The sequence below is a fragment of the Lynx rufus genome, unplaced genomic scaffold (assembly GCF_022079265.1).
Source record: "Lynx rufus isolate CCGP_SWC_20201006 ecotype Redwood Valley unplaced genomic scaffold, mLynRuf1.p SCAF_9, whole genome shotgun sequence".
NCBI lineage: Eukaryota > Metazoa > Chordata > Mammalia > Carnivora > Felidae > Lynx > Lynx rufus.
In genome coordinates this window covers 110430929-110455977 of record NW_025814897.1, presented here as the reverse complement: position 1 = coordinate 110455977, position 25049 = coordinate 110430929, and the positions used below count along the sequence as shown (strand labels likewise).

The window sequence follows — 25049 nt, the reverse complement described above, 5'->3', positions numbered from 1 at the left end:
TACATCTTCTGAATCTTTCAGTGAGTTTAGCGAGACAGCAAAAAGTCACTGGAAGCCAGATTATATAAATGCACCTATTTCCAGCCTTGCTACATTGCTCTCATCAGGATGCTTTCCTCTATGTCCCTTTGTGGAGCAATGATCAAGGTTTTGATTCACAGACAAAGGTCAATCTCGAGATTTAACGGGATCACGATGAGCAACTGAGTGGCTCAGGGGGTTGAGTGTCCAACTTTTGATTTCGTCATAGGCCATGATTTCAGTGTTCGTGAGTTAGAACCCCTCATCGGGCTCTGTGCTGAAAGCATGGAGCCTGCTTGGGATCCTCTCTCTACCCTTCCCCCACTCACACTTTCTCTCTCTTTCAAAGATAAACTTAAAAAAAAGGGATCATCAAATTTCATATCTAGAAGTAGAAGCTCTAGAAGGAATTGGCAAAAGAGCTGATTTTTTAAACTGTCCCCCATAAATCATTTACTCCTTCCCTATCCCACTGTCATGACTACATTATAATCCTGGCAAGACTTCCTTCCTTCTAAGCTTTCAGTCACCCATCTGTGCCAACTGAAGTTAAAGCAGAGAAAACTATGTCTCCACTCCTGAATCTACCTAGGAACATTAATAAAGAGTGGTAAACTGAGCCCATCATTAAAAAGTCCAACAACAACAAAATATTTAACAAGGCAGTTATATTCAAGCTACCAAGGGAAGCCAACAGTGCCAGTTAACAATCACGTCTTTGCTAAATTTCTCTAGACTTAAGTATCACATCTAGAACACTACCAATCACCCTCAGCCAAGTTAAAATTCTTAACAAATTCACCTTCAGATATGACTCTATTATTTACTATCTTTAGCAATTCATAGTGAGAACAAAGAAACTGAACTAAGAAGCGGGTGTGGGCCTGGGTATAAGTACCACCACACTGAGCTTCAAATTCCCTAAGATGCCTTTTCATCAGGTGAAAATGTCAAAAATTTCACCTGATGCACAGGATTCTTGTGAAGTTTATATAAGAACAAATGTACAACTATTCTATAAACTGTGAAGTGCCCTATACATAAAAAGAGGCTATGGGTGCCTGGGTGTCTCAGTTGGTTGAGCATCTGACTCTTGGTTTTGGCTCAGGTCATGATCTCACATTGTGGGATCAAGACCGGCATCAGGTTCTATGCTGACAGCACAGAGCCTGCTTGGGATTCTTTCTCTCCCTCTCTCTGCCCCTCCCCTGCTACCACACTCTCATGCACTCTTTCTCTCAAAAATCAACAAACTTAAAAAAAAAAAAAAAAAGCAAGAGGCTGGGGCACCCGGGTGACTCAGTTGTTTAAGTGCCCAACTTTGGGTCAGGTCATAATCTCACAGTTCATGGGTTCAAGCCCCACGTCAGGCTCTGTGCTGATGGCTCAGAGCCTGGAGCCTGCTTCGGATTGTCTCCTTCTTTCTCTGCCCCCCAGCCCCCCCGTTTGTACTCTGTCTCTCTCTCTCTCTCAAAAGTATATAAACATTTTAAGAAATTAAAAAAAAAAAAAAAAAAAAAGAGGCCGTACAGAGTAGTGCTAGGGTTTGAACCAGGTTTCCAGGGTTCAAATCAGGTTCATGGTTGAGCCTCTCACTATATACGAGCTGCTTAATTAACAGAAATCATTGCACAGGACTGTAGGAGGATTAAGTGAAATAAAAAATAGCTAGTACATGCTCAAAAAATATTAGCAATTATGGTTTTGAACATGAATCAACATTGGACTGAGAAACCAACTATCTTTTCCAAAAAGAATGATCTATGTGGCTAGAGACAAATCATACTTCATATGCCTCTTCTCAAATAGCATTAAACATCAAGTAAGATTTTCTTATCATCCCAAGTAGTATGCTTCTAATAAGCTTTCTAAGTCCATCCCTTTCAGAAGCTCTCTTCTGATTCCACCATCTCTAAATCTCCTCACACCAAATATCTAATCCTAGGGATAAAATTGTATGAAATCCAACAACTTCATTCTCTCCACCCGTCACTGCCAGCAATTTAATATGGTCATTTCTAGAAGGTGTAATTTGGGAGAAGCCTCTGCTCTAAACAACAGAGTGGGTTCTGTTCTTGATTTCTGGGTACAGAGAGCTTGAAGGGATGCTCAAATGTGAACAGAAGAAAAGAGTAGCAATGTGCTTAAGAATAAGTTTCTGGATATCAAGACAGTCAAGACTAGAGCAGAAGGCTGTAAGTAGACTTGGAGAGAAGAGGAATGATCAACAAAAATAAAAGGCTTAAGGAACATTCATACATCTTTGCCTGTGTCGCTCCAAATATCAGGGGCTTTAGCAATAATCATTATAAAAAAAAAAAAAGTAATCATTATCTATACGTACTAGACAATAAGAATTAAGTCATCCTAATCTGAGGGGCACCTGGATGGCTCAGTCCATTAAGCGTCCAACTTCGGCTCGGGTCATTATCTCATGGTTCATGAGTTTGAGCCCCACATCAGGCTCTGTGCTAACAGCTCGGAGCCTGGAGCTTATTTCAGATTCTGTGTCTCCTGCTCTCTCTGCCCCTGTCCCGCGTGTGCTGTCTCTCTCTCTCTCAAAAATAAACATTAAAAAAATTTTTTAAAAATCACCCTAATATGAATTATTTGGCATCTATTATTATAATTTTCTTGTATTGTTGGACTGTAATGAGAGAAACCCAGGTGAGAAATATGATAATTATGTTTGAACTTCATACTGCCAAGAGGAATGGAATTAACCAATGAAATCGATATTATTTAATAATTATAATTCATCCTTCATTATACTTCTTAGGAAGCCTGTTCGGCAGTGGAGGAAAGTTCCTAAGACAGAGTAAACAATCAGGAGAAGGACCTGAAAAGCTCTTTTCCCACCACCACCCTAATGGGAATTCGAGCCTGTGTGTCCCATGGTTTTTGTACTAGGACTTACACGTCTTGAGTGCTTACTGAAGGCTGAGTACTAAGACACAACAGAAAGAAATAGAAGAGAGCTGCTATTTTCAAGAAGCTCACAATTTGGGAAACAAAACTCAGTTAATTAAGAAAAGTCTAGAGTCAAAGGGAAGAGCAGAGTGAGAATGAGAAGTTTAGTCAATCCAGCTTCACACAGGTGAGTGTGGCTAAGAAATAATTCAGCTACTGGACTTCAAGCTGTAATCATCAAGACAGTATGGTACTCGCACAAGGACACTCAGATCCATGGAACAGAATAGAGAACCCAGAAACGGACCCACAAACGTATGGCCAACTAATCTTTGACAAAGCAGGAAAGAATGTCCAATGGAATAAAGGCAGTCTCTTCAGCAAGTGGTGCTGGGAAAACTGGACAGCGACAGGCAGAAGAATGAATCTGGACCACTTTCTTACACCAGACACAAAAATAAACTCAAAATGGATAAAAGACCTAAATGTAAGACAGGAAGCCATCAAAACCCTTGAGGAGAAAGCAGGCAAAAACCTCTCTGATCTTGGACACAGCAACTTCTTACTCCACACGTCTCCGGAAGCAAGGGAAACAAAAGCAAAAATGAACTACTGGGACCTCATCAAAATAAAAAGCTTCTGCACAGCGAAGGAAACAATCAGCGAAACTAAAAGGCAACCTATGGAATGGGACAAGGTATTTGCAAATGACAGATGAAGGGTATCCAAAATCTATACAAAACTTATCAAACTCAACACCCAAAAAACAGATAATCCAGTGAAGAAATGGGCAAAAGACATGAATAGACACTTCTCCAAAGAAGACATCCAGATGGCCAACTGACATATGAAAAAATGCTCAACATTACTCATTATCAGGGAAATACAAATCTAAACCACAATGAGATACCACCTCACACCTGTCAGAATGGCTAACATTAACACCTCAGGCAACAACAGATGTTGGCGAGGATGTGGAGAGAGAGGATCTATTTTGACTGCTGGTGGGAATGTAAACTGGTGCAGCCACTCTGGAAAACAGTATGAAGGTTCTTCAAAAAATTAAAAATAGAACTACCATATGACCCAGCAATTGCACTATTAGGTATTTATCCAAAGGATACAGGTGTGCTGTTTCGAAGGGGCACGTGTACCCCAATGTTTATAGCAGCACTACCGACAATAGCCAAAGTATGGAAAGAGCCCAAATGTCCATAGATGGATGAATGGATAAAGATGTGGTAAATACACATACAATGGAGTATTACTTGGCAATCAAAAAGAATAAAATCTTGCCATTTGCAACTACGTGGATGGAACCAGAGGGTATTATGCTAAGCGAAATTAGTCAGAGAAAGACAAACATCATATGACTTCACTCTTATGAGGACTTCAAGACACAGAACAGATGAACACAAGGGAAGGGAAGCAAAAATAACATAAAAATAGGGAGGGGGACAAAACAGAAGAGACTCTTAAACATGGAGAACAGACGGTTACCGGAGGGGTTGTGGGAGGGGAGATGGGCTAAATGGGTAAGGGGCATTAAGGAATGTACTCCTGAAATCATTGTTGCGCTATATACTAACCTGGATATAAATTAAAAAATAAAATTAACATTAAAAAAAGATATATAATGGTATAATAAAAATACTAAAATAAATTATTTCCTTTTTTTAAAAAAAGAAAGAAAGACTACAGCTAAGGGGTGCCAGGGTGGCTCAGTCAGTTGAGCATCTGACTTCAGGTCATGATCTCCTGGTTTATGGGTTCAACGCCCGCGTCAGGCTTTGTGCTGATAGCTCGGAGCCTGGAGCCTGCTTCTGTGTGTCTTTCTACTCCCCCCGTTTGCCCTCTGTCTCTTTCTCTGTCCCTCAAAAATAAAAATAAACGTTAAAAAAAATTTTAAGGGGTGCGTGTGTGGCTCAGTCAGTTAAGTATCCGACTTCGGCTCGGGTCATGATCTCGCAGTATGTGAGGTCGAGCCTCGCATTGGGCTCTGTGCTGACAGCTCAGAGCCTGGAGGCTGCTTTGGATTCTGTGTCTCCCTCTCTCTCTGCCTCTCCCCCACTTGTGCTCTGTCTCCCTCCCTCTCTCCCTCAAAAATAAATAAAATGTAAAAAAAAAAAAAAACTACAGCTAAATATCAATGTGGCTAGATGTTACTACATATTCAATAATAATAATAATAATAATAATAATAGATAACATATGAATGCTTCCTATGTCCTAAGCATTTATTTTCAAGGCCATTTTTCTAGCTCATTTAATCCTCACAACAGCCTTATGAAGAAAGATAATAAAATGTCAATTTTAGTTATAAAGAAAGTTAAGAATCAAAAAGGTTAGGTAACTTGAGCCAGGATAATTTAACAAGTAGCCAAGCTGGGATTTCAGTCTAGGTCCAACAGTTACAAAAAGGCCTACATTCTAGTCAAACTCACAGAAGCAGAAAGTAAAATGGTGGCTACCAGGGGCTGGGGGAAGAGGGAAAAGAGGGAGTTGCTGCTCAATGTGTATAAAGTTTCAATTACACAAGATGAAAAATCTCTAGATCTATTGTACAACACTGTGCTTACAGTGAACACTGTATACTTAAAAACTTAAGAGTACAGATCTTACATATACACACACATACACATATGTATATATGTGTGTGTATGTGTGCGTGTATTTTTAAACCACACACATACAAAGTGTGACTTCCCCCACCTCCAGGTCTACATTAAAAAAAATTTTTTTTCCTAATGTTTATTTTTGAAGGCGAGAGAGACAGAGTGTGAGCAGGGAAGGGGCAGACAGAGAGGGAGACACAGAATCTGAAGCAGGCTCCAGGCTCTTAGCTGTTAGCACAGAGCCCAATATGGGGTTTGAACTCGTGAGCCATGAGATCATGACCTGAGCCAAAGTGGGATGCCCAACCTACTGAGCCACCCAGGCATTGCCCCCCCAAGTCTACATTCTTAACCCTCAAACTTCTTGGTCTCAGGAACCCCTTACATTCTTAAAAATTAGAGGACTTCAAACAGCTTTTGTTTATATGGGATATTTATGTCAATACTTACTGATCACAATTAAAACTGAGAAATTATCTTTTTTTAACTTTCATTTATTTTTTAATGTTATTTATTTTGAGAAAGAGAGAAAGAGAGCAAGCAAAGGAGGGCAGAGAGAGGGAGAGAATCCCAAGCAGGCTCTGATCTCAGGGCTTGATCTCACAAATCATGAGATCATGACTTGAGCTTCAATCAGTGCTTAACAGACTGAGCCATCCAGGTGCCCCAGGAATTCTCTAAATATATAAAACTGCAAAACAAGACAACAAACTGTACTTACATTTCCACATAGGCTGAAGGAAAACTTTAGGATTTCAAAGTAATGATTCACTAGACCACAATGAGGTTATAGAGATTATAGCAGGCAGGTATAATCAAAAGGACAATATGAGTACTGAAAATGGAGTTTAATATCTGAAAAAAGGCACATTTATATCCTACTACTTTAGGAAATTATAGAAAATACAAGAATAGGGGCGCCTGGGTGGCGCAGTCGGTTAAGCATCCGACTTCAGCCAGGTCACGATCTCGCGGTCCGTGAGTTCGAGCCCCGCGTCAGGCTCTGGGCTGATGGCTCGGAGCCTGGAGCCTGTTTCCGATTCTGTGTCTCCCTCTCTCTCTGCCCCTCCCCCGTTCATGCTCTGTCTCTCTCTGTCCCAAAAATAAATAAACGTTGAAAAAAAAAAAAAAAAAGAAAATACAAGAATAGACAAATATACATGTCATTAGCCCTGCATGTAATGCCATCACACATCATGTAGCTCTGGAAAACCTCCACTTATTAGAGAATGAGAAAGAAAAAAAAACAAGTAACATCTTAACATTACTATGAAAATAGTCTGGACTTTGCAGACCCCTATAAAAGAACACTGACTATTGGGGCGCCTGGGTGGCGCAGTCGGTTAAGCGTCCGACTTCAGCCAGGTCACGATCTCGCGGTCCGTGAGTTCGAGCCCCGCGTCAGGCTCTGGGCTGATGGCTCAGAGCCTGGAGCCTGTTTCCGATTCTGTGTCTCCCTCTCTCTCTGCCCCTCTCCCGTTCATGCTCTGTCTCTCTCTGTCCCAAAAATAAATAAACGTTGAAAAAAAAAAAAAAAAAAAAAGAACACTGACTATATACCACACTTTGCGAACCACTGTTCCACACCAATCATCTTTATTTATTAAAAAAAGGGGCGCCTGGGTGGCGCAGTCGGTTAAGCGTCCGACATCAGCCAGGTCACGATCTCGCGGTCCGTGAGTTCGAGCCCCGCGTCAGGCTCTGGGCTGATGGCTCGGAGCCTGGAGCCTGTTTCCGATTCTGTGTCTCCCTCTCTCTCTGCCTCTCCCCCGTTCATGCTCTGTCTCTCTCTGTCCCCAAAATAAATAAATAAAAAAAAACGTTGAAAAAAAAAATTTAAAAAAAAAATAAATAAATAAATAAAAAAAATTTTTTTAATGTTTATTTATTTTTGAGACAGAGACAGAGTGCGAGTGGATTAGGGGCAGAGAAGAGGGAGACACAGAATCTGAAGCAGGCTCCAGGCTCTGAGCTGGCAGCGCAGAGCCTGACGCGGGGCTTGAACTCACGAGCTCTGAGATCATGACCTGAGCTGAGGTCGGACACTCAACTGACTGAGCCACCCAGGCGCTCCCACACCAATCATCTTTAAACCGTGAGTTATAAAAATCGATTTAAGTCATATATGCATTTTTGAAAAATGAAATGACAGAATGAAATGGAAAAGATCAGAAAACGTAGTACACTTCCACTTCCTGAAACTTCTATTAGTTACATATATCTAGTATGCAAAGTACTAGGTGGTAACAGAATATATTTCCTACTGCAGGTCAAAACTGTGAAAACACTGTACAACAACATAATTTCCAATTCTGCCAAAGCAAAGGCCATACAAATAACCTACAATCTGTAGACTAAAAACTGAGAATTTATGATAAGTTACACATTCTCCAACATGAAGGCAATTAAAGGTTTCAGATGGATAAAACTTCTATAGACTGAAGAAAGTCACAGTTCACCTTACCACATCATGCTACAGCCATCGCTAAAGCCTTTCCTACTACCTTCTCTTCCAGAGTCAATTCAGGGAAAAAGGAAGGCAAGAGAGGTTATCCAAACTCCATCAGCCACAAATAAAGGTGCTCTTGAGCTCCTGCCCTTATACTTCCTTCACAGCAAACTGGCCAAAAATCACTTTCCAAAAATCACTGGCATTATGGTTACTGCTCTTATCCTGACTCTATAGGATTTCTTGGGTCAAAACTGCAGCATTCAGACAATGGTTCAAGTTGCAGATCTCTCTTGGTATCCTGACAAAGGCAGGCCTGCATCTGGTGAACTGCAACAAATGGAAACAGCACATAGTGAAAGGCAGAGCCAGTCTACCAACAGCTGAAGCTCCACCCACAGCCTGGGAACAATCCAGGACACCCAGAGGTCTCAATGGTTTCCCTGAGAAACTACAAAGACAAACTCTACTGAAGGCAGTGGGTGAGATATAAAATCACTGCCTCTTCCTCTTTACTAGAAATATACTATAGAATTTTGTTTCAGAAAGTTTCTCTCCCAACTAGTCCAAACAGAGCAATAGGAAGCTTGATGAAAATTATAATGGCACATACTTTTTAAAAATTGTGGTAACATGTATAAAACATAAGATTTATCTTTTTAACTATTTTTGAGCATGTAGTTCAATGGCATTAAGTCCATTCATATTGTTAGGTAACCATCACACTATCTCCAGAACTTTTGCATCATCTCATACTGAAACTCTGTACTTACTGGCATATACTTTTGCAATGATATAATTTTCTGTTATCAACATACCCTAAGATGCAAATGCATCCCTCTCCAAGGATAGACCCAATCCCACTACTGTCTTGAAACCTAGAGGGGAAAAAGGCAAATTCTGTGAGAGTAGAAATCTTTCTTTTTACTGTTGTCTCTTCAGAACCTAGTACATGCCTGACAAATATAGATTCAAATATTCATTTGTTATATGGTTAAAGTATGACCACACAAATTACTTACTAATTGCAAAGGGAAAAATTTACCTTTATAATGGAAAGATCGGTTAGTTACCACCTTAACCAATCTTTTTTTTTTTTTCTTCAAATTTTTATTTAAAGTCTGGTTAGGGGCGCCTAGGTGGCGCAGTCGGTTAAGCGTCCGACTTCAGCCAGGTCACGATCTCGCGGTCCGTGAGTTCGAGCCCCGCGTCGGGCTCTGGGCTGATGGCTCAGAGCCTGGAGCCTGTTTCCGATTCTGTGTCTCCCTCTCTCTCTGCCCCTCCCCTGTTCATGCTCTGTCTCTCTCTGTCCCAAAAATAAATAAAAAACGTTGAAAAAAAAATTTTTTTAAATAAATAAATAAATAAAGTCTGGTTAGTTAACATATAGTGTAATAGTGGTTTCAGGAGTAGAAAGGAGATTTTTTTAAAGCAATCTCTACACCCAAGGTGGGGTTCCAATTCATGACCACAAAATCAAGAGTCGCATACTCTACCAATTGAGCCACCCAAGCACCCTACCTTAATCAATCTTAACCATCACTACCAGTGGGACACTCTAATACTGGGTACCTCCCGACTTGATACTATTTGAAGTGTTCTGTCACCTAGGAAGCATTCTTGCCAAAATGTTTAATGTGAATCTAATCCTCTAGACCCAAGTTCCAGTTTACAAGGAATACATTTTAGGAAAACAAACTATACAATGAAGAAACAAATTCATTTACATTTTTTTTCCAGGTTTATGGAGACAGTGCGAGTGGGGGAAGGGCAGAGAAAGAGGGAGAGAGAGAATCCCAAGCAGATTCCGAGAGGAAACCAGAGATCATGACCTGAGCTGAAACCAAGAGTCGGATGCTTAACCAACTGAGACACCCAGGAGCCCCCAGACAAATTCACTTTAAATGATAATGTCACTCATACAAGCATAGTCAACCGATCTTTGACAAAGGGCCAAAGACAATTTAACATTTCAATGTGGAAAAAAAATCTTTTCAGAAACTTTTACTGGAACAACTAGATATACGTATCCTTCCCCCAAATACAAATACTGACCTTATACAACATTACACAAAAACTCAAAATGGATCAGAGACTAAAAGGTAAAACACACAACTATAAAACTTCTAGAAGATAAAGCTTAGGTACATCGGATTTGGCAACAAGTTTCTAGCTACAACAACAAAACCACAATCCCAGGGCACCTGGGTGGATCAGTTTGGTTAAGCGCCCAACTTCAGCTCAGGTCATGATCTCACAGCTCGTGGGTTCGAGCCCCACATCGGGCTCTGTGCTGACAGCTCAGAGCCTAGAGCCTGTTTTAGATTCTGTGTCTCCCCCCTTCTCTCTCTGTCCCTCCCCTGCTTGCTCTCTGTCTCTCTCTCTCAAAAATAATAAACATTAAAAAAATAATAATAATAAAATAACTGCTCTGCATGAGACACGGTTAAGAGAATGAAAAGATAAGCCACAACCAGAAAAAAAAATCTGCAAAAGGAAATGAAAACTCATGTCCACACAAAAACCTGCACACAAATGTTTATAGCAGTTTTACTTATAATTGACACAATGTGGAAGCAGCCAAGATGTTCTTCAGTAAGTAAATGGATAAACAAGCTGTGATACATCCAAATAACGGAATACTACTCAGCACTAAAAAGAAATGAGCTATTATGTCATGAAAAGGCACGGAAGAAACTTAAAATGCATATTACTAAGTGAAAGAAGCCAATCTGAGAAAGCTATCTACATACCATATGATTCCATCTATATGACATTTTTGGAAAAGGCAAAACTATAAACAGTAAAAGGGTAAGTGGTTGCCAGAGGATATGGAGAGGAAGGGATAAGTAGGCAGGGCACAGATTTTCAAGAATCAGAATGAAAACTATTCTGTGTAATACTGTAATGGTGGATACATATCATTATACATCTGCCAAAATCCATACAGTGTATAACACCCAAAGTGAACCCTAATGCAAACTATAGGCTTTGGGACTAATGTCATTGTAGGTTCATTAAGTGTTAATAAATGTAACACTTGATGTGTGTGATTCTGATAGAGGAGGCAGCTATGTGCACATAGCAGGGCACGAGGTATATGAGAACTCTGTACCTTCCACTTAATTTTACTACGAATCTAAAACAGCTCTAAAAAATAGCCTGTTTTTAAAAAATGTATGTCCATAAAAAACCTGCAAACATTTATAGGAGTTTTATTCATAACTGCCAAAACTTGGAAGCAACCAAGATGTCCTTCGGTATGTAAATGGATAAACAAACTGTGGTGGTAGAGCTATACAATGAAATATTATTCAGCAATAAAAAGAAATGAATTCTCAAGACACAGAAACATGAAGCAACCTTAAATGCATATTACCAAGTGAAAGAGGCCAGCCTGGAAAGGCTACATACTGTATTTGGATTCCAGCTATATGACATGCTAGAAAGGCAAAACTACAGAGAGAATAAAAATATCTCTAGCTGCTGGTGTGAGGGGGAGAGGAAAACAGAGAAAGGAAGGGATAAATAAATGGAGCATAATAGAATTTTACGGCAGTGAAACTATCCTGTATGATACTTTATGGCAAATACATAACCATATACGTTTGTCAAAACCCAAAGAATTATAAACACAAAGAGCGAACTCTAATGTAAACTATGGGCTTTGGGTGATAATACCGTGTCAATGTAGGTTCATCGTAACAAATGTACCACATTAATGCAAGATGTTAACAGGAGAAGCTGGGGGGCAGAGAAGGGGTATGTGGGAATTCTACTTCCTGCTCAATTTTTCTGCAATCTAAAACTGCTTCAAAAATAAAGCCTTATTAGGGGCGCCTGGATGGCTCAGTTGGTTTAGCATCTGACTCTTGGTATGGGTGCAGGTTGTGACCTCGCAGTTGTGAGATTGAGCCCTGGGGCTCAGCACGAAGCCTGCTTGGGATTCTCTCTCTCCCTCTCTCTGTCTCTCCCCTGCCTGCTCTTTCTCTCAAAATAAATAAATAAATGTTAAAAAAATAAAGTCTTATTAGTTAAACACACACACACACAGGGTGGCTGGGTGGCTCAGTCAGTTGGGCATCTGACTCTTGATCTCAGCTCAGATCATGATCTTATGGTTTGTGGGATTGATCCCCAAGTCGGGCTCTGTGCTGACAACATGTGGAACTTGCTTGGGATTCTCTCCCTCTTTCTGCCCCTCCCCCACATGCTCTCTTTCTAAACAAATAAACAAACTTAAAAATAATCAATGTCACAAAAACAAAAAGATAGACAGACTGTTCAGAGTCATCAAACTTTTACTATAAAGGGCCAGAGAGAAAATATTTTAAGCTTTGTGGGACATATGGTCTCCATCACAACTACTCAACTCTGCCACTGAAGCATGAAAGCAGCCATAGACAACACACAAATGAACAAGCATGGCTTATTTATGGACACTGAAATTTGAATTTCATATAGTTTTCATATGTCATGATATACTATTCTTTTGATTTTTTTTCCAACCATTTAAAAATATTAAAACCAAAGAACTAAAAACAGGTATCTAAACAAACACTTATACACAGATGACCATGGCAGCACTATTCAAAATAGCCAAAAGGTAGAAACAATGCCAAAGTCCATCAATGGATAAACAAATGGATGAATGGATAAACAAAAAGTGATATACCTTTATCAAAGCAGATTGTTATTCAGTCATAAAAAGGAATGAAATACTGATATACACTACAATGTGAACAAACCTTAAAAACATGCTAAGTGGAAGAAGCGAAACATAAAAGGTCACATGTTATGATTCCATCCCTATGAGACATCCAAAATAGGTTAATCCAGAGACAGAAAGGCAACTAGTACTTAGCAGAAGCTGCAGGGAAAGAAAATGGGGAGACCGCTTAATGGTAAAAGGTTTCTTTTTTGGGTGCTTAAAATGTCTTGGAACTAGAAAGACATGATGGTTACACAACATATTGAATATACTAAACGCCAACGAATAGTGCACATTAAAATGGTTGATGGTTACTTTTATGTTAGGTGAACTTTACCGTAAGTTTTTTTTCAATGATACAGAAAAAAATGTAAAAGCTATTTTTGTCTGGTAAACTGTACAAAAACAGGTGGCTAGTAAAACTTGGCACATGGATTGTCAGGTGCTGACCTCTACTCTAGGTGAAAAGAGACTAAAGAGTCATAACTAAACGCAATGCAGAAACCTGGACTAAATCCAGAATTGAAAAAAGTCAGAAAAAAGGCTATACAGAACATTTGGGGAAAAGTTAACATTGGATACCGTGGAATTACTGTAATTTTCTTTAAGTAAGACAATATATTAGTGGTAAGGTCATTTCTTATTCCTAGGAGAGGTGTGCTGAAATATTTAGGGATAACATCATGATATGCAAATTACTTTCAAATAATTCCACTCCAAAAAATACATGTAGAACTAAAGAAACGTGGCGATTTTTTTTTTAAACAATTGGGGACTCTGAAGGATATATAAATGTTCATTGTATTTCTCTTTTAACTTTCCTGTATTAGAACTTTTTCAAAATAAAAATGTTTGGGGGAAAGTGTATTTTATGAATATAGAAAACTGGCTTGAGACTGCCTAATATGAAGTCTGACAATATGTTAAGATTAATGTTCCATATTCCTCGGGAATAGGGCTTATTACAAGCTGGGCTGAGGACTATACCTGGTTCCAGGATTCTTTTCTGGGACCGAAAAGCATCACTCTTCCAAGGACAGGCTTAATCAGGTAGGAAGACTGGTAGGACCCGGGCCTTCTGATGGGCATAAGGCCCATGGGTATAAGATGCACCATGATCACTAGAATAGGAATTCCTGGAAAATAACACATATGTGCATGCACATAACACAAAACACACACAATTTGGCACTGTAAGCCTATATTCCCACTGATTTAGATAAAACTAAATTTAAATTCTCCTCCTAGGCAGAGGCATGGTTTAAATGAACGGTGAGTATTAAGAAGGGCACTTGTTATGACTACCGGGTGTTGTTGTATGCAAGTGTTGAATCACTAACTTCTACTCCTAAAACCAGTATTACACTGTATGTTTGGTGTTATTTATTTTAGAAAGAGAGCACCCTGGGGGAGGTGGGGAGAGGGGCAGAGGGAGAGAATCTTAAGCAGGCTCCATGTTCAGTGCAGAGTCTGACGCGGGTCTCAATCCCATGACCCTGAGATCATGACCTGAGCCAAAATCAAGAGTCAGATAGAGTTGGACACTCAACCAACTAAGCCACCCAGGCACCCCTACACTGTATGTTAACTACTAACTGGAATTTAAATAAAAACTTGAAAAAAAAAATTTCCCCCAAAGGGGAAAAATATCTGACTATACAAGTTAAATGACCCCTGAAGCATTTTTATGGAACTAAATCACATAACATCTCTAGAACCACCCATATGAAATTTTACAGCAAGAAAAAAATTACTTATCCCTAACGCAGGTTGTTGTAGACCAGCAGAGCCCAAAAGAAACATAATGTCAGCTACATGTACAATTTTTTCTAGTAGCTGTATTTTTTAAAGGTGATATTAATTTTTAATGTTTTTTTAATGCTTTATTTATTTTTGAGAGAGAGACAGAAACAGAGTATGAGCAGGGGAGGGGCAGAAAGAGAGGGGACAGAATCGGAAGCAGGCTCCAGGCACTGAGCTGTCAGCACAGAGCCCAAAGCGGGGCTCAAACTCACAAACTGTGAGGTCATGACCTGAGCTGAAGTTGGATGCTTAACCGACTGAGCCACCCAGGCAGCCCAAAGGTGATATTAATTTTAATTTGTTTTATTTAAATCATTAAATCTATTCATATGTAATACATAATAGCATTCAGTATGTTATCATTATGAAAAAATTACGGGGATAATTTACATTCTTTTCCCATACTAAGTCTTCAAAATTCAGTGTGTATTTTATACTCTCGTCTCAATTTAGATGAGTCACATTTCATATGCTCAACAGCCACATGTGACTAGTGGCTTACTACACTGGACAGGACGATCTAACTCTTGGAAAAAGAAACAAAAGCAAAGCTTGGAAAATGAGCTACCAACAAAATGATTAATATATGTATATGAATCTCCCAAGGCAACATAGGCTGGAAATGTTCTATATTTTCATATGATAATCAGGTAAACAACAACTATTTATCAAGGTATAACTTACAAACTAACTTCAATCCCTACTCTGGTATCCCGCATGACACCCTACAAACAAAAAAAGTTATCACATCTCTATTCTGGGCAAAAGGAACTTTACTACACCATGTCACACACATACTGGGCTGGGAGTTCTTTTCTTTGACCTTCATTGCCAGGTTCAGTCTAACATGAGAGTGAAAGAGGAGGAGCTGAGTCTTTTGCTCCACTCTCCACCATCACTCTCCCAAAGTGATTAGAAATAACACCACTCTAAACTGGTATTTTCCTTCGTCCACTAACCCCTCTCCACATAATTCTGTCCAACTTACCTCTAATTCTCCACAGAGGAGAGATCATGTCAAATCCATATTCTCCAACTCTTAGATCCCTGCTCCCAAATTAACTATAGCCTCTTCCTCTTGACCTTCCCTTACTTAAAAAGAAAATTCTGTCCGAACAAGTGGCTTTAGGAGAACGAGTAACATCACTTCAAGATCAATCTTCCCGAAGTGGGCTGGAATCTACTTCCCAATGTGTACATACTGCTAACAAAAATGCCACAGGTCACTACAAAAATAATTTAAGTATACTTGAGGATCAGTGATATGAAAAGAATAGCTTCAATTACACTTTCCTATTATCCTCCCCCAAACGCTTTCCTTGCCCCCAAAGAAAGTGGCAACATTTTCCCATTTTTGAGAAAAGGAAAACTTTTTTACTTGTCAGACTAACAAACAATATCTTTGACTCATAGTTGTGGAATTTAAGATAAGCTGAAAGACAGTAAATTTCATAAAGTTCTGACCTATATTTATTGGCTGGAAAAGCAAATGTATATTTTTGAGCTAAATGGCTTAAGCTATGTTTATTTCTTCTGGCTTCTTCCCCTTGACTAAACCTTTCGAGGGTTATAAAGAATTCTACAATTTGGCTCAAGATCAGACACTATGTAACAAATCGTTGAATTTTGCTATCATTTTGTTACTGAGTCTATAAAAATACATATTCTAATAACCAGAAACTGTAAATATTTTCAAAATTACTAAATCACTATCTTTTTAATTCTTGACCTATGAAGTAGAAACTGTGTGTAAAGAAAAAGACATGGAAGGATACATGAAGAGATAAAATAGTTACTTCTGGGGAAGGGATTGGGGCTAGAGAGTTAAGGGCCTCTTTAACCTTCTCTGTAAAACTTGGGGCCCCTGTCAGTTAAGTATCTGACTTTAGCTCAGGTCATGATCTCACGGTTTGTGAGTTCGAGCCCTGCATCAGGTTCTGTGCTGACCGCTCAGATCCTGGAGCCTGCTTAGGATTCTGTGTCTCCCTCTCTCTCTGCCCCTCCCCCGCTCGAGCACGCGCGCACGCACACTCCCTCTTTCTCAAAAATAAACATTAAAAAAAAACCTTATCTGTAAAACTTTAATTTTATGCAATAATGCATTCATATTTTATTTGCATAATTAAAAACCAGTCAGACTTGAAATATGTAGAACTAGTTCATTATATAACTTAGTTTTGAAAATTATAATATATACCATTTATTAAAAGTTCATTGTTCACAAAGCAGTCTACAGTCGTTATCCCATTAAATCCTCAAACAACCGTAAAAAGGTATCATTATTGCCCCCCCCACCCCCATTTAGAAATGAGTAAACTGAGACTCAGAGAGGTTAAGAAGTATCTTGTTTAAGGTCACACAAATGTTGGGACCCAGAAGGAACTCCAAAACGACACTAAAGCATACCATAGGGAACTTAACACACTGGTTATATATAGTCCTGCTAAAGGAATATTGAGTTAATTCAGGAATAAAGAGAAAACACTTTTTAGCTTTTGCCCTTAAAGAGCTCCGAAAGAAAATCTGCTTATTTACCTGTCTGCCTCAATAAAGGAAGCAGTAGGAACATCCGTATTTGATTGGCTTTTTGAAAAGCTGAATAGGGCTGTGGCATCCTGAACCTATTGAAAGTTTTAAGAGATTTAAGTAGAACTGTAGTACTGAGTTAGGTACCTACCACAGGCCCATACCTCAGCTCTTTTGGTTTATTCTAGGTGAAGTACAATAGACAATTTCAGCGGATTGCACTTTATGGCATGGATTATTTGTTTCTAATAAAGGGAAAAAAATCTATGATTTGAGTTTACCTACCAAAATACCCCATCATTTTCTTTAACGACAGTGACAGCAACAAGTACTTACACCAAGTATTATGATCTAGTAAAGACTCTACATTAATCAATCAAAATGTATGTATCAAGTCGATTTACATCACCACTATTTCAGCCAGAAGTCTTACTATAAGAATGTCTAATGTAATGGAATTACTCAGTCCCTGGGTAAGCCCTTGATCCCTGAAATTCTCTTTCCTTCTTACTTTAATAAGTTTTAGCTAGGTTCAATGACTCCTGAAATCCAGTGAAAGGCCTATCTTTTAACCTGACCTTTCCTAAGATGGCACAAGAGATATGGTTAAGCCTGGATGAAATACACACAAGGCTTATTTCTACTTTCATACACCAAATCTTTCATAATAGCATTGTTTTTAAGTTGATTACATACTGTAGACTCACATGGCAGACACTTTCATAAATTTTAGTTCTGTTTCAACTTCCATCTTGCATTGCGTTTCTGGCTGTTTTTACCTGGCTCAGGAAATCTTTACTGTTAGTGCCACAAATTAACTTTAGACCTCAGCCAGGTTATCAAGGAGTTTCAATCATTAACATGATCCCAAATGAGACCAGAAAGCTAGTACCTTTGAGAACTTTTATAAAACACTTATCCTCTGATTAAGGAATAAATAGATAAAACCCACTAAAGTGATAGGGAAAACATGGCATTATAGTTTGTAACCAATTATAAACTGAAGAGCTTTCTATAGCAAGTAAGTAAGTAAGTAAATAAATAAATAAATAAATAAATGTAAATGGTTACTTTCCTTCCAGTTTTGGTACTGCTCATTTTGTATTTAGTAGCATCAGTTCATACTACACATGCTGTTTCAAGTTCCTTTCCCAAACTCTATTCCCCATTCTATCATCTTTCCTTACAAATGATGACCTCATAACTTACTTTACAAAGAACATCAAAACTTAAAAGCTAACAATTACAGCTTTCCTCCCCCACCATGTTGGGACAACCGCACCCTCTTTGATCTTGCCCCCAACATTAAGATACTTTCTCACTGGGTCTCAGGAAATTCAGTCCGATGTCAAGACAACTAAGTTCTATATTGTGCTTTTCTGGTCTTCCTTTCTAAGATTATTATTTCTTTGGCTCTCTTCCCTCACCAGTTCAAGACTCACCGTTTCCAGAGAAGCCATTACTTAATCCCGATTCCTGAATTCCTGTCACCACAATCCACCCAGTAACCATAAGTAGAACTCTTCTCTTTTTCTTTGCCACTACATCTAGACCAACCGAGCAGAGCTCAAATTCTACCTTCTCGTGAGTTTCTGCAACTGAGTGCTATATTTTGCTTACTGATAAAAATTTAAAAAGAAAGTCAGGGCACCTGGGTGGCTTAGTCGGTTGAGGGTCTGACTTTGGCTCAGGTCATGATCTTGCGGTTCGGGAGTTTGAGCCCCATGTCAGGCTCTGTGCTGACAGCTCAGACTGGAGCCTGCTTCAGATTCTGTGTCTCCATCTCTCTCTGCCCCTCCCCGACTCATGCGCTCTCTCTCAAAAACAATAAACATTTAAAAAAAATTTTTTTAGTAAGAAAAAAACTCCAAAAGTTTAGCAGGTCAAATGTGCATTTGTGTGTTAACAATTAAAATACAGTAACAGTGCCTTTGACATACTTCATAGAACACATGATTCCAAAATAATTTAGGAATTACGAAGTTATAAAAAAAAAATAAAAAGAAGTTCAATGGTGCTTTGGATCTTTTTTCCCGAGCTCATCTAATTCTTTCCTACAATAAAAAATATGTTATTTAATTTTTTTAATTTTTAATAATTTTTGGAGTGCCTGCCTGGCTCAGTTGGTGGAGCATGCAACTCTTTATCTCAGGGTTATGAATTCTAGCCCTATGTTGGGTGCAGATATTATTTAAAAATAAAATCTTCAAAAAAATTTTTTTTGGTTACCTGTAAAGATAAAAATATATCTGAGAAAAGACAATAAATTGATGATCGGTAAAAAAATACATAAAATAAAAAATAAAATAAAATAAAATAAAATAAAATAAAATAAAATAAAATAAAATAAAATAAAATAAAATAAAATAAAATAAAATAAAAATAAAAATAAATGGATGATCAGTGAAATTGCTGAAGAACCTCAAGGTACCACACCACAAATTACTTTCCAATTACAAAGGAAAAACTACATTTTTACAGGAAAGACCTGACAATCATAACTGTAACAGAGTCAAACCTAGCATCATCAGGAGTGAGGTAACCTGACACGGTGTCTCATGATATAATGCAATATATGTACACAGTGGTACAGTATTTTTGCCAAAATACTTAACTTGAATTTCATCACCTAAAGCCCCACAAACAAAATAAAATATAGCTAAATGCTCCTTTCCTCATGTTTTACTCTCAATTTAGTCACTATCAAATGGCCTCTGGGAGGATCCCCAACAACCACCATGAAAAATGGGAGTTGTAAAATACATATGGATTTGGAGCCAGAGATATCTAACTTTGAATCCTGGATCTGATGCTAATTACTAAACTTACATTAGCTCTGTACCTCAGTTTCTTCATCTATAAAATGAGATAGTATAAAACACCACCAAACTTCAGAGGTTGCTACAATAATCAAATAACGTATCTAATACATGTAAAATATCTAAAATACTGCCTGGTATATTAGAACTATTCAGTATATGTTGGTTGCCCTACCATAACACACATTTGTTCTCTATGTGTTGTGGTTAACAAAGGACTTTTATATACATCCAGTCTCATCATCTGATCCTCCCTGTAAACCATAGCTACAATTCAGTAACAAATACAATTAACATAAATCTACCTGCAAGGAGTTAATCTAACATTAGAAAAATTTGTATTCATTCGTACATGCTCTTTACACAGGTAGTACTTGTTTTGCATACTCCTAATATGCACAAATTTCAGTTACCACAGGTTAATTAAATAACATCAGTCCCCCAACAACATACTTCAAATTTTAATTACCATGGTATATGAACTCTGAGTTGTTGCATAAAATATAAACTTTACTGCGAGTTCCTTAGTCCACAATTCACCATGTAAACAACAGATGTACATCATGATCCGTAACCAATCACATCACTTCTTTCAAAGTCTGTTAGTGATGAGTCATTGGACACGTTATTCAGTTCACACACAAACAGCAAAGTATATAGTTGTATTGCCTCCTACTCTACCAGTGATAAACCCATTTACAAAATGGACAATCAAGAGAGGGAGCTGGCCAACAAGACGAAAATGAAGCAAAGAAACGAAAAGTGATAATGCTAGAAGTAAAACCTGGAAAGAAAATAAATGGGAGTTACACACATCAGAGAAAATTAGTACAGGCAAACTTTTCAACATAAATAAGGAAAGCGATTATGACAAGGATGAAGATGTCCCAGAGGAAGAGTTCTTAAAGGAACTCTCAAAGATATTACATGACCCTGAAAGTACAAAGGATGGAAGCCACAACACCCAAAAGATACTTGCTCCATATTGTAAGTTATGACAAGAAGCAGGCAAGCACTATTTAAACTACTCAATACGTTTTTAAACAAAGAAATAAAAACTTCTTTTTTTTTTAAAGATTTTATTTTTGGGGGCGTCTGGGTGATTCAGTTAGTTAAGTGTCTGGCTTTGGCTCAGGTCATGATCTCATGGTTCGTTAGTTCAAGCCCCGCATCAGGCTCTGTGCTGTCAGCTCAGAGCCCGGAGCTTGCTTCAGATTCTGTGCGTCCCTCTCTCTCTGCCCCTCCCCCACTCGTGCTGTCTCTCTCTCTCTCTCTCTCAAAAACAAACATTAAAAAAAAATTTTTTTAATATTTTATTTTTTAAGTAATCCCTATACCCAAAATGGGGCCCATACTCACAACTGCAAGATCAAGAGGTACACGCTCCATCGACTAAGCCAGTGAGGTGCCCCCCAAAATAAAACACTTTAACATTCAATGTTTCTAATGTTTAAATTAGTGTACCAAATAAATATTAGTTTTGCTAGTTTTTCATTTCCTCATATATTTATAACCAATAATGAAATAGTTTTTAAATATATTTTTTCAAATTTTTTAGCATTTATTATTGAGAGACAGACACAGAGAGATCACGAGCAGGGGAGGGGCAGAGAGAGAGACACAGAATCCGAATCTGAAGCAGGCTCCAGGCTCTGAGCTGCCAGCACAGAGCCCGATGCGGGGCTCGAACTCACAACTGGTGAGATCATGACCTGAGCTGAAGTCGGATGCTCAACAGACTGAGCCACCCAGGCGCCCCAGTTTTTAAATATTTTAACAAAAAATTAAAATGTCACTTCATGAGGCATCTGGGTGGCTCAGCTGGTTGAACGTCCAACTCTTGATTTTGGCTCAGGTCACAATTTCATGAACCATGAGATCGGAGATTGAGCCCTGCATCAGGCTCTGCACTGACATGCCAGAGCCTGCTTGGGATTCTCTGTCTCCCTCCTTCTCTGCTCCTCCTTGACTCGCGTGTGCACTCTCTCTCTCAAAATAAATAAATAAACATTATAAAAACAAGGGGCACCTGGGTGGCTCAGTTGGTTAAGCATCCGACTTCAGCTCAGGCTATGATCTCACATTTCATGAGTTAAGACCTACATTAGGCTCTCTACTGTTAGTGCAGAGCCCACTTTGGATCCTCTGCTCCTCCCCCCTCCACCTCTCTCTCTCTCTTAAAAGTAAGTTTAAAAAAAAAAGTATTCTTTAATCTAACCACAGAACAGTTGTAAATTCTTCAAGTTACTTTTTAAAAACCTATCTATTATTTTCCACAAATGAAAGATGTGAATCAATGTCTGCTATTCAAAGACAAACTCAATAATTTTTAACTCTTCCTAGGTATATGGGGAATGAAAAATAAAATTTTATAACCCTCACTTTAAAATATGTTACAATCTGGGGCACCTGGGTGGCTCAGTTGGTTAAGTATCTGACTTCGGCTCAGGTCATGATCTCACAGTTCATGGGTTGGAGCCTTGCTTTGGGCTCTGTGCTGACAGTGCAGAGCCTGCTTGGGATTCTCTCTTTCTCCCTCTTTATGCCCCTCCCCTGCACTGTCTCTTCCTTTCTCTCAAAATAAATAAATAACCTTAAAAATAATAATAATAAAATGACAAGTCACAGACTGGAAAAAGTATTTGTAGCACATACATCTAACAAAGAATTTGTATCCAAATATATAAAGTACCTACAAATCAAAAATGAAAAGACGAACCAATAAAAAGGGGGTGGGAGGCAAAAGATCTGAACAGACATTTTATCAAAGAAGATACACAAATGGCCAATAAGCACATGGAAAAACATTCAACATCATTGGTCATCAGAGAAATACGAATTAAAGTAACAAGATATTACTTTGTACTCATTAGAATGGCCAATATCAAAAACAAAATGCTGGCAGGAATATGGAGCAACAGCAGATCTCATGTATCATTGTGGGGGGGGGGGAGGTATAAAATGGAATCCCATATATCATTATGGGCAGGAGGTATAAAATGCAATCTCAAATATCATTGTGTGGGGGGAGATATAAAATGGAATAGCATTTCAAGAGCTTAGCAATCTCTAAAGTTACACATATATTTATCACATGGCCTAGCAATTTCTCCTTTGTATGTAAAAACAAGTCTGCATCTACCTATATAAGAATATTTACCACAACCTTATTCATAATAGCCCCAAATGGAAAACAATGTAAATGTCCATCAAGGGGCGCCTGAGTGGCTCATTCGGTTAAGCATCAGACTCTCCTATTGGCTCAGGTCGTGATCTCACAGTCCTGACATCAAGCCCCACACTGGGCTCCACACTGAGTGTGGGGCCTGATTGGGATTCTCTCTTTCCCTCTCTCTCTCTCTCCCCCTCCCCTGCTCATGTGCGCACTCTCTCCCTCTCTCAAAATAAACATTAAAAAACATAAAAATAAGTTTAAAACATTTTAAATGACGCCACAGATATCCTATCAGCAAAATCCAGAAGGTGGGAAATTCTAGAAGACAAGTGACCAAATATTTCCACAAGAAAAGAAAAAGAAAAAAGGGGAGAAGTGACCAACAGATTGAGAGACTTCAGACACAGAGCAACCATACAAAACATGTGGATAGCCTTGTTTGAAAAATGAGATAGGGCACCTGGGTGGCTCAGTTGGTTGAGCATCTGACTTCAACTTAGGTCATGATCTCAACAGTTTGTGGGTTCAAGCCCTGCTTCGGGCTCTGTGCTGACAGCTCACAGCATGGAACCTGTTTCAGATTCTGTGTCTCCCTGTCTCTCTCTGTCCCTCCCCTGCTCATGCTCTGTCTCTTTCTGTGTCTCAAAAATAAATAAATGTTAAAAAAAATTAAAAAAAAAAGAAAGAAAGAAAAATGAGACAGCCAACCATTAAAAAAAAGTCAGATGATTAGGGAAATTTGAACAATAAAGATATTAAGAAATTTTTCAGAGGCATCTGCCTGGCTCAGTAGGTAGAGCATACAGCTCTTGGTCTTGGAGTGGTGAGTTCAAGCCCCACAATGGATGTATAAATTACTTAAAACTAAAATCTGAAAGAAAGAAAAGAAAAGAAAAGAAAAGAAAAGAAAAGAAAAGAAAAGAAAAGAAAAGAAAAGAAAAGAAAAGAAAGAAAAGGAAGAAAAAAACTGTTCATTGTTTTACTGAGATACTGGCAATATGGCTATGCTTTTGAAGTCTTTGTGTATTACAGAGAAACATGGATGAATCTCACAATGTTGGGCAAAACAAGCCAGACACAAAAGAATACACACTATATTATTCCATTTCTTAAAAGCTCAAAATGAAGTAAAACTAAATTATAGAGCCAGCAGTCTCCACTAGTGAAGAAAAACAAACCAGTGACTGGGAGGGGCATGAGAAAGCTTCTGAGGTGGTGGTAATTCCAAATCTTGACCAAGTGGTAGTTACCAGGGTATTCATTTTGTGATCATTCACTGAACTATAATAAATTTACATTTTATGCTCTTTTCTGTATGTGCATTATACTTCACAAACAGTAAATTTTACTTTTACTATTTACTTACTAAAAACTTAGATATAGGGGCACCTGGGTGGCTGAGTCAGTTAAGTGTCCAACTGTGAAATTTCGGCTACGGCATGATCTCACGCTTCATGAGATCTCACAGTTCTCTCTCCCTCTTTTTGCCCCTCCCCCACTTGCACACCCAGGCCCTCTCTCTCAAGGTAATAAACTTAAAAAAACAAACAAACAAAAAAAACACTTAGATATATATAACTTAAATATATGCAGATGAAGTAAATGAACCTATCTGGGATTTAATTCAAAATAATTGAGAGGGAGTAGAGGACTGGGGTGAAAGAAGAGTTCCTCATGTTAATGATTTTTGCAGTTGGTGATAAATATACAGGAATTTATTATTTATTACACTATTCTTTTTTTTTTTTTTTTTACATTTATTTATTTTTGGGACAGAGAGAGAGACAGAGCATGAACGGGGGAGGGGCAGAGAGAGGGAGACACAGAATCGGAAACAGGCTCCAGGCTCCGAGCCATCAGCCCAGAGCCTGACGCAGGGCTCGAACTCACGGACCGCGAGATCGTGACCTGGCTGAAGTCGGACGCTTAACCGACTGCGCCACCCAGGCGCCCCTATTACACTATTCTTTACTCCATGCATGTTTAAATTTTTCCATAAGTTTTTAATGTTCATAACCTT

The 25049-nt window shown here is 38.6% G+C and overlaps 1 protein-coding gene across 3 annotated transcripts in view; it reads right to left on the bottom strand.

Moving 5' to 3' along the window:
• The window catches only part of KDM2A (lysine demethylase 2A), a 113798-nt gene that overhangs the window by 67184 nt on the left and 21565 nt on the right, over nt 1-25049 (bottom strand). The window contains exon 1 of one of the 3 annotated variants that reach the window (XM_047071522.1): nt 13694-13922. The exons of the other annotated variants lie outside the window; for them this stretch is intronic. Within the exon in view, the coding sequence (XP_046927478.1) occupies nt 13694-13858 (165 nt within the window). The 5' untranslated portion in view covers nt 13859-13922. Of the gene's footprint in view, nt 1-13693; nt 13923-25049 lie in introns of those variants that run through there. 3 annotated transcript variants of the gene reach the window in all.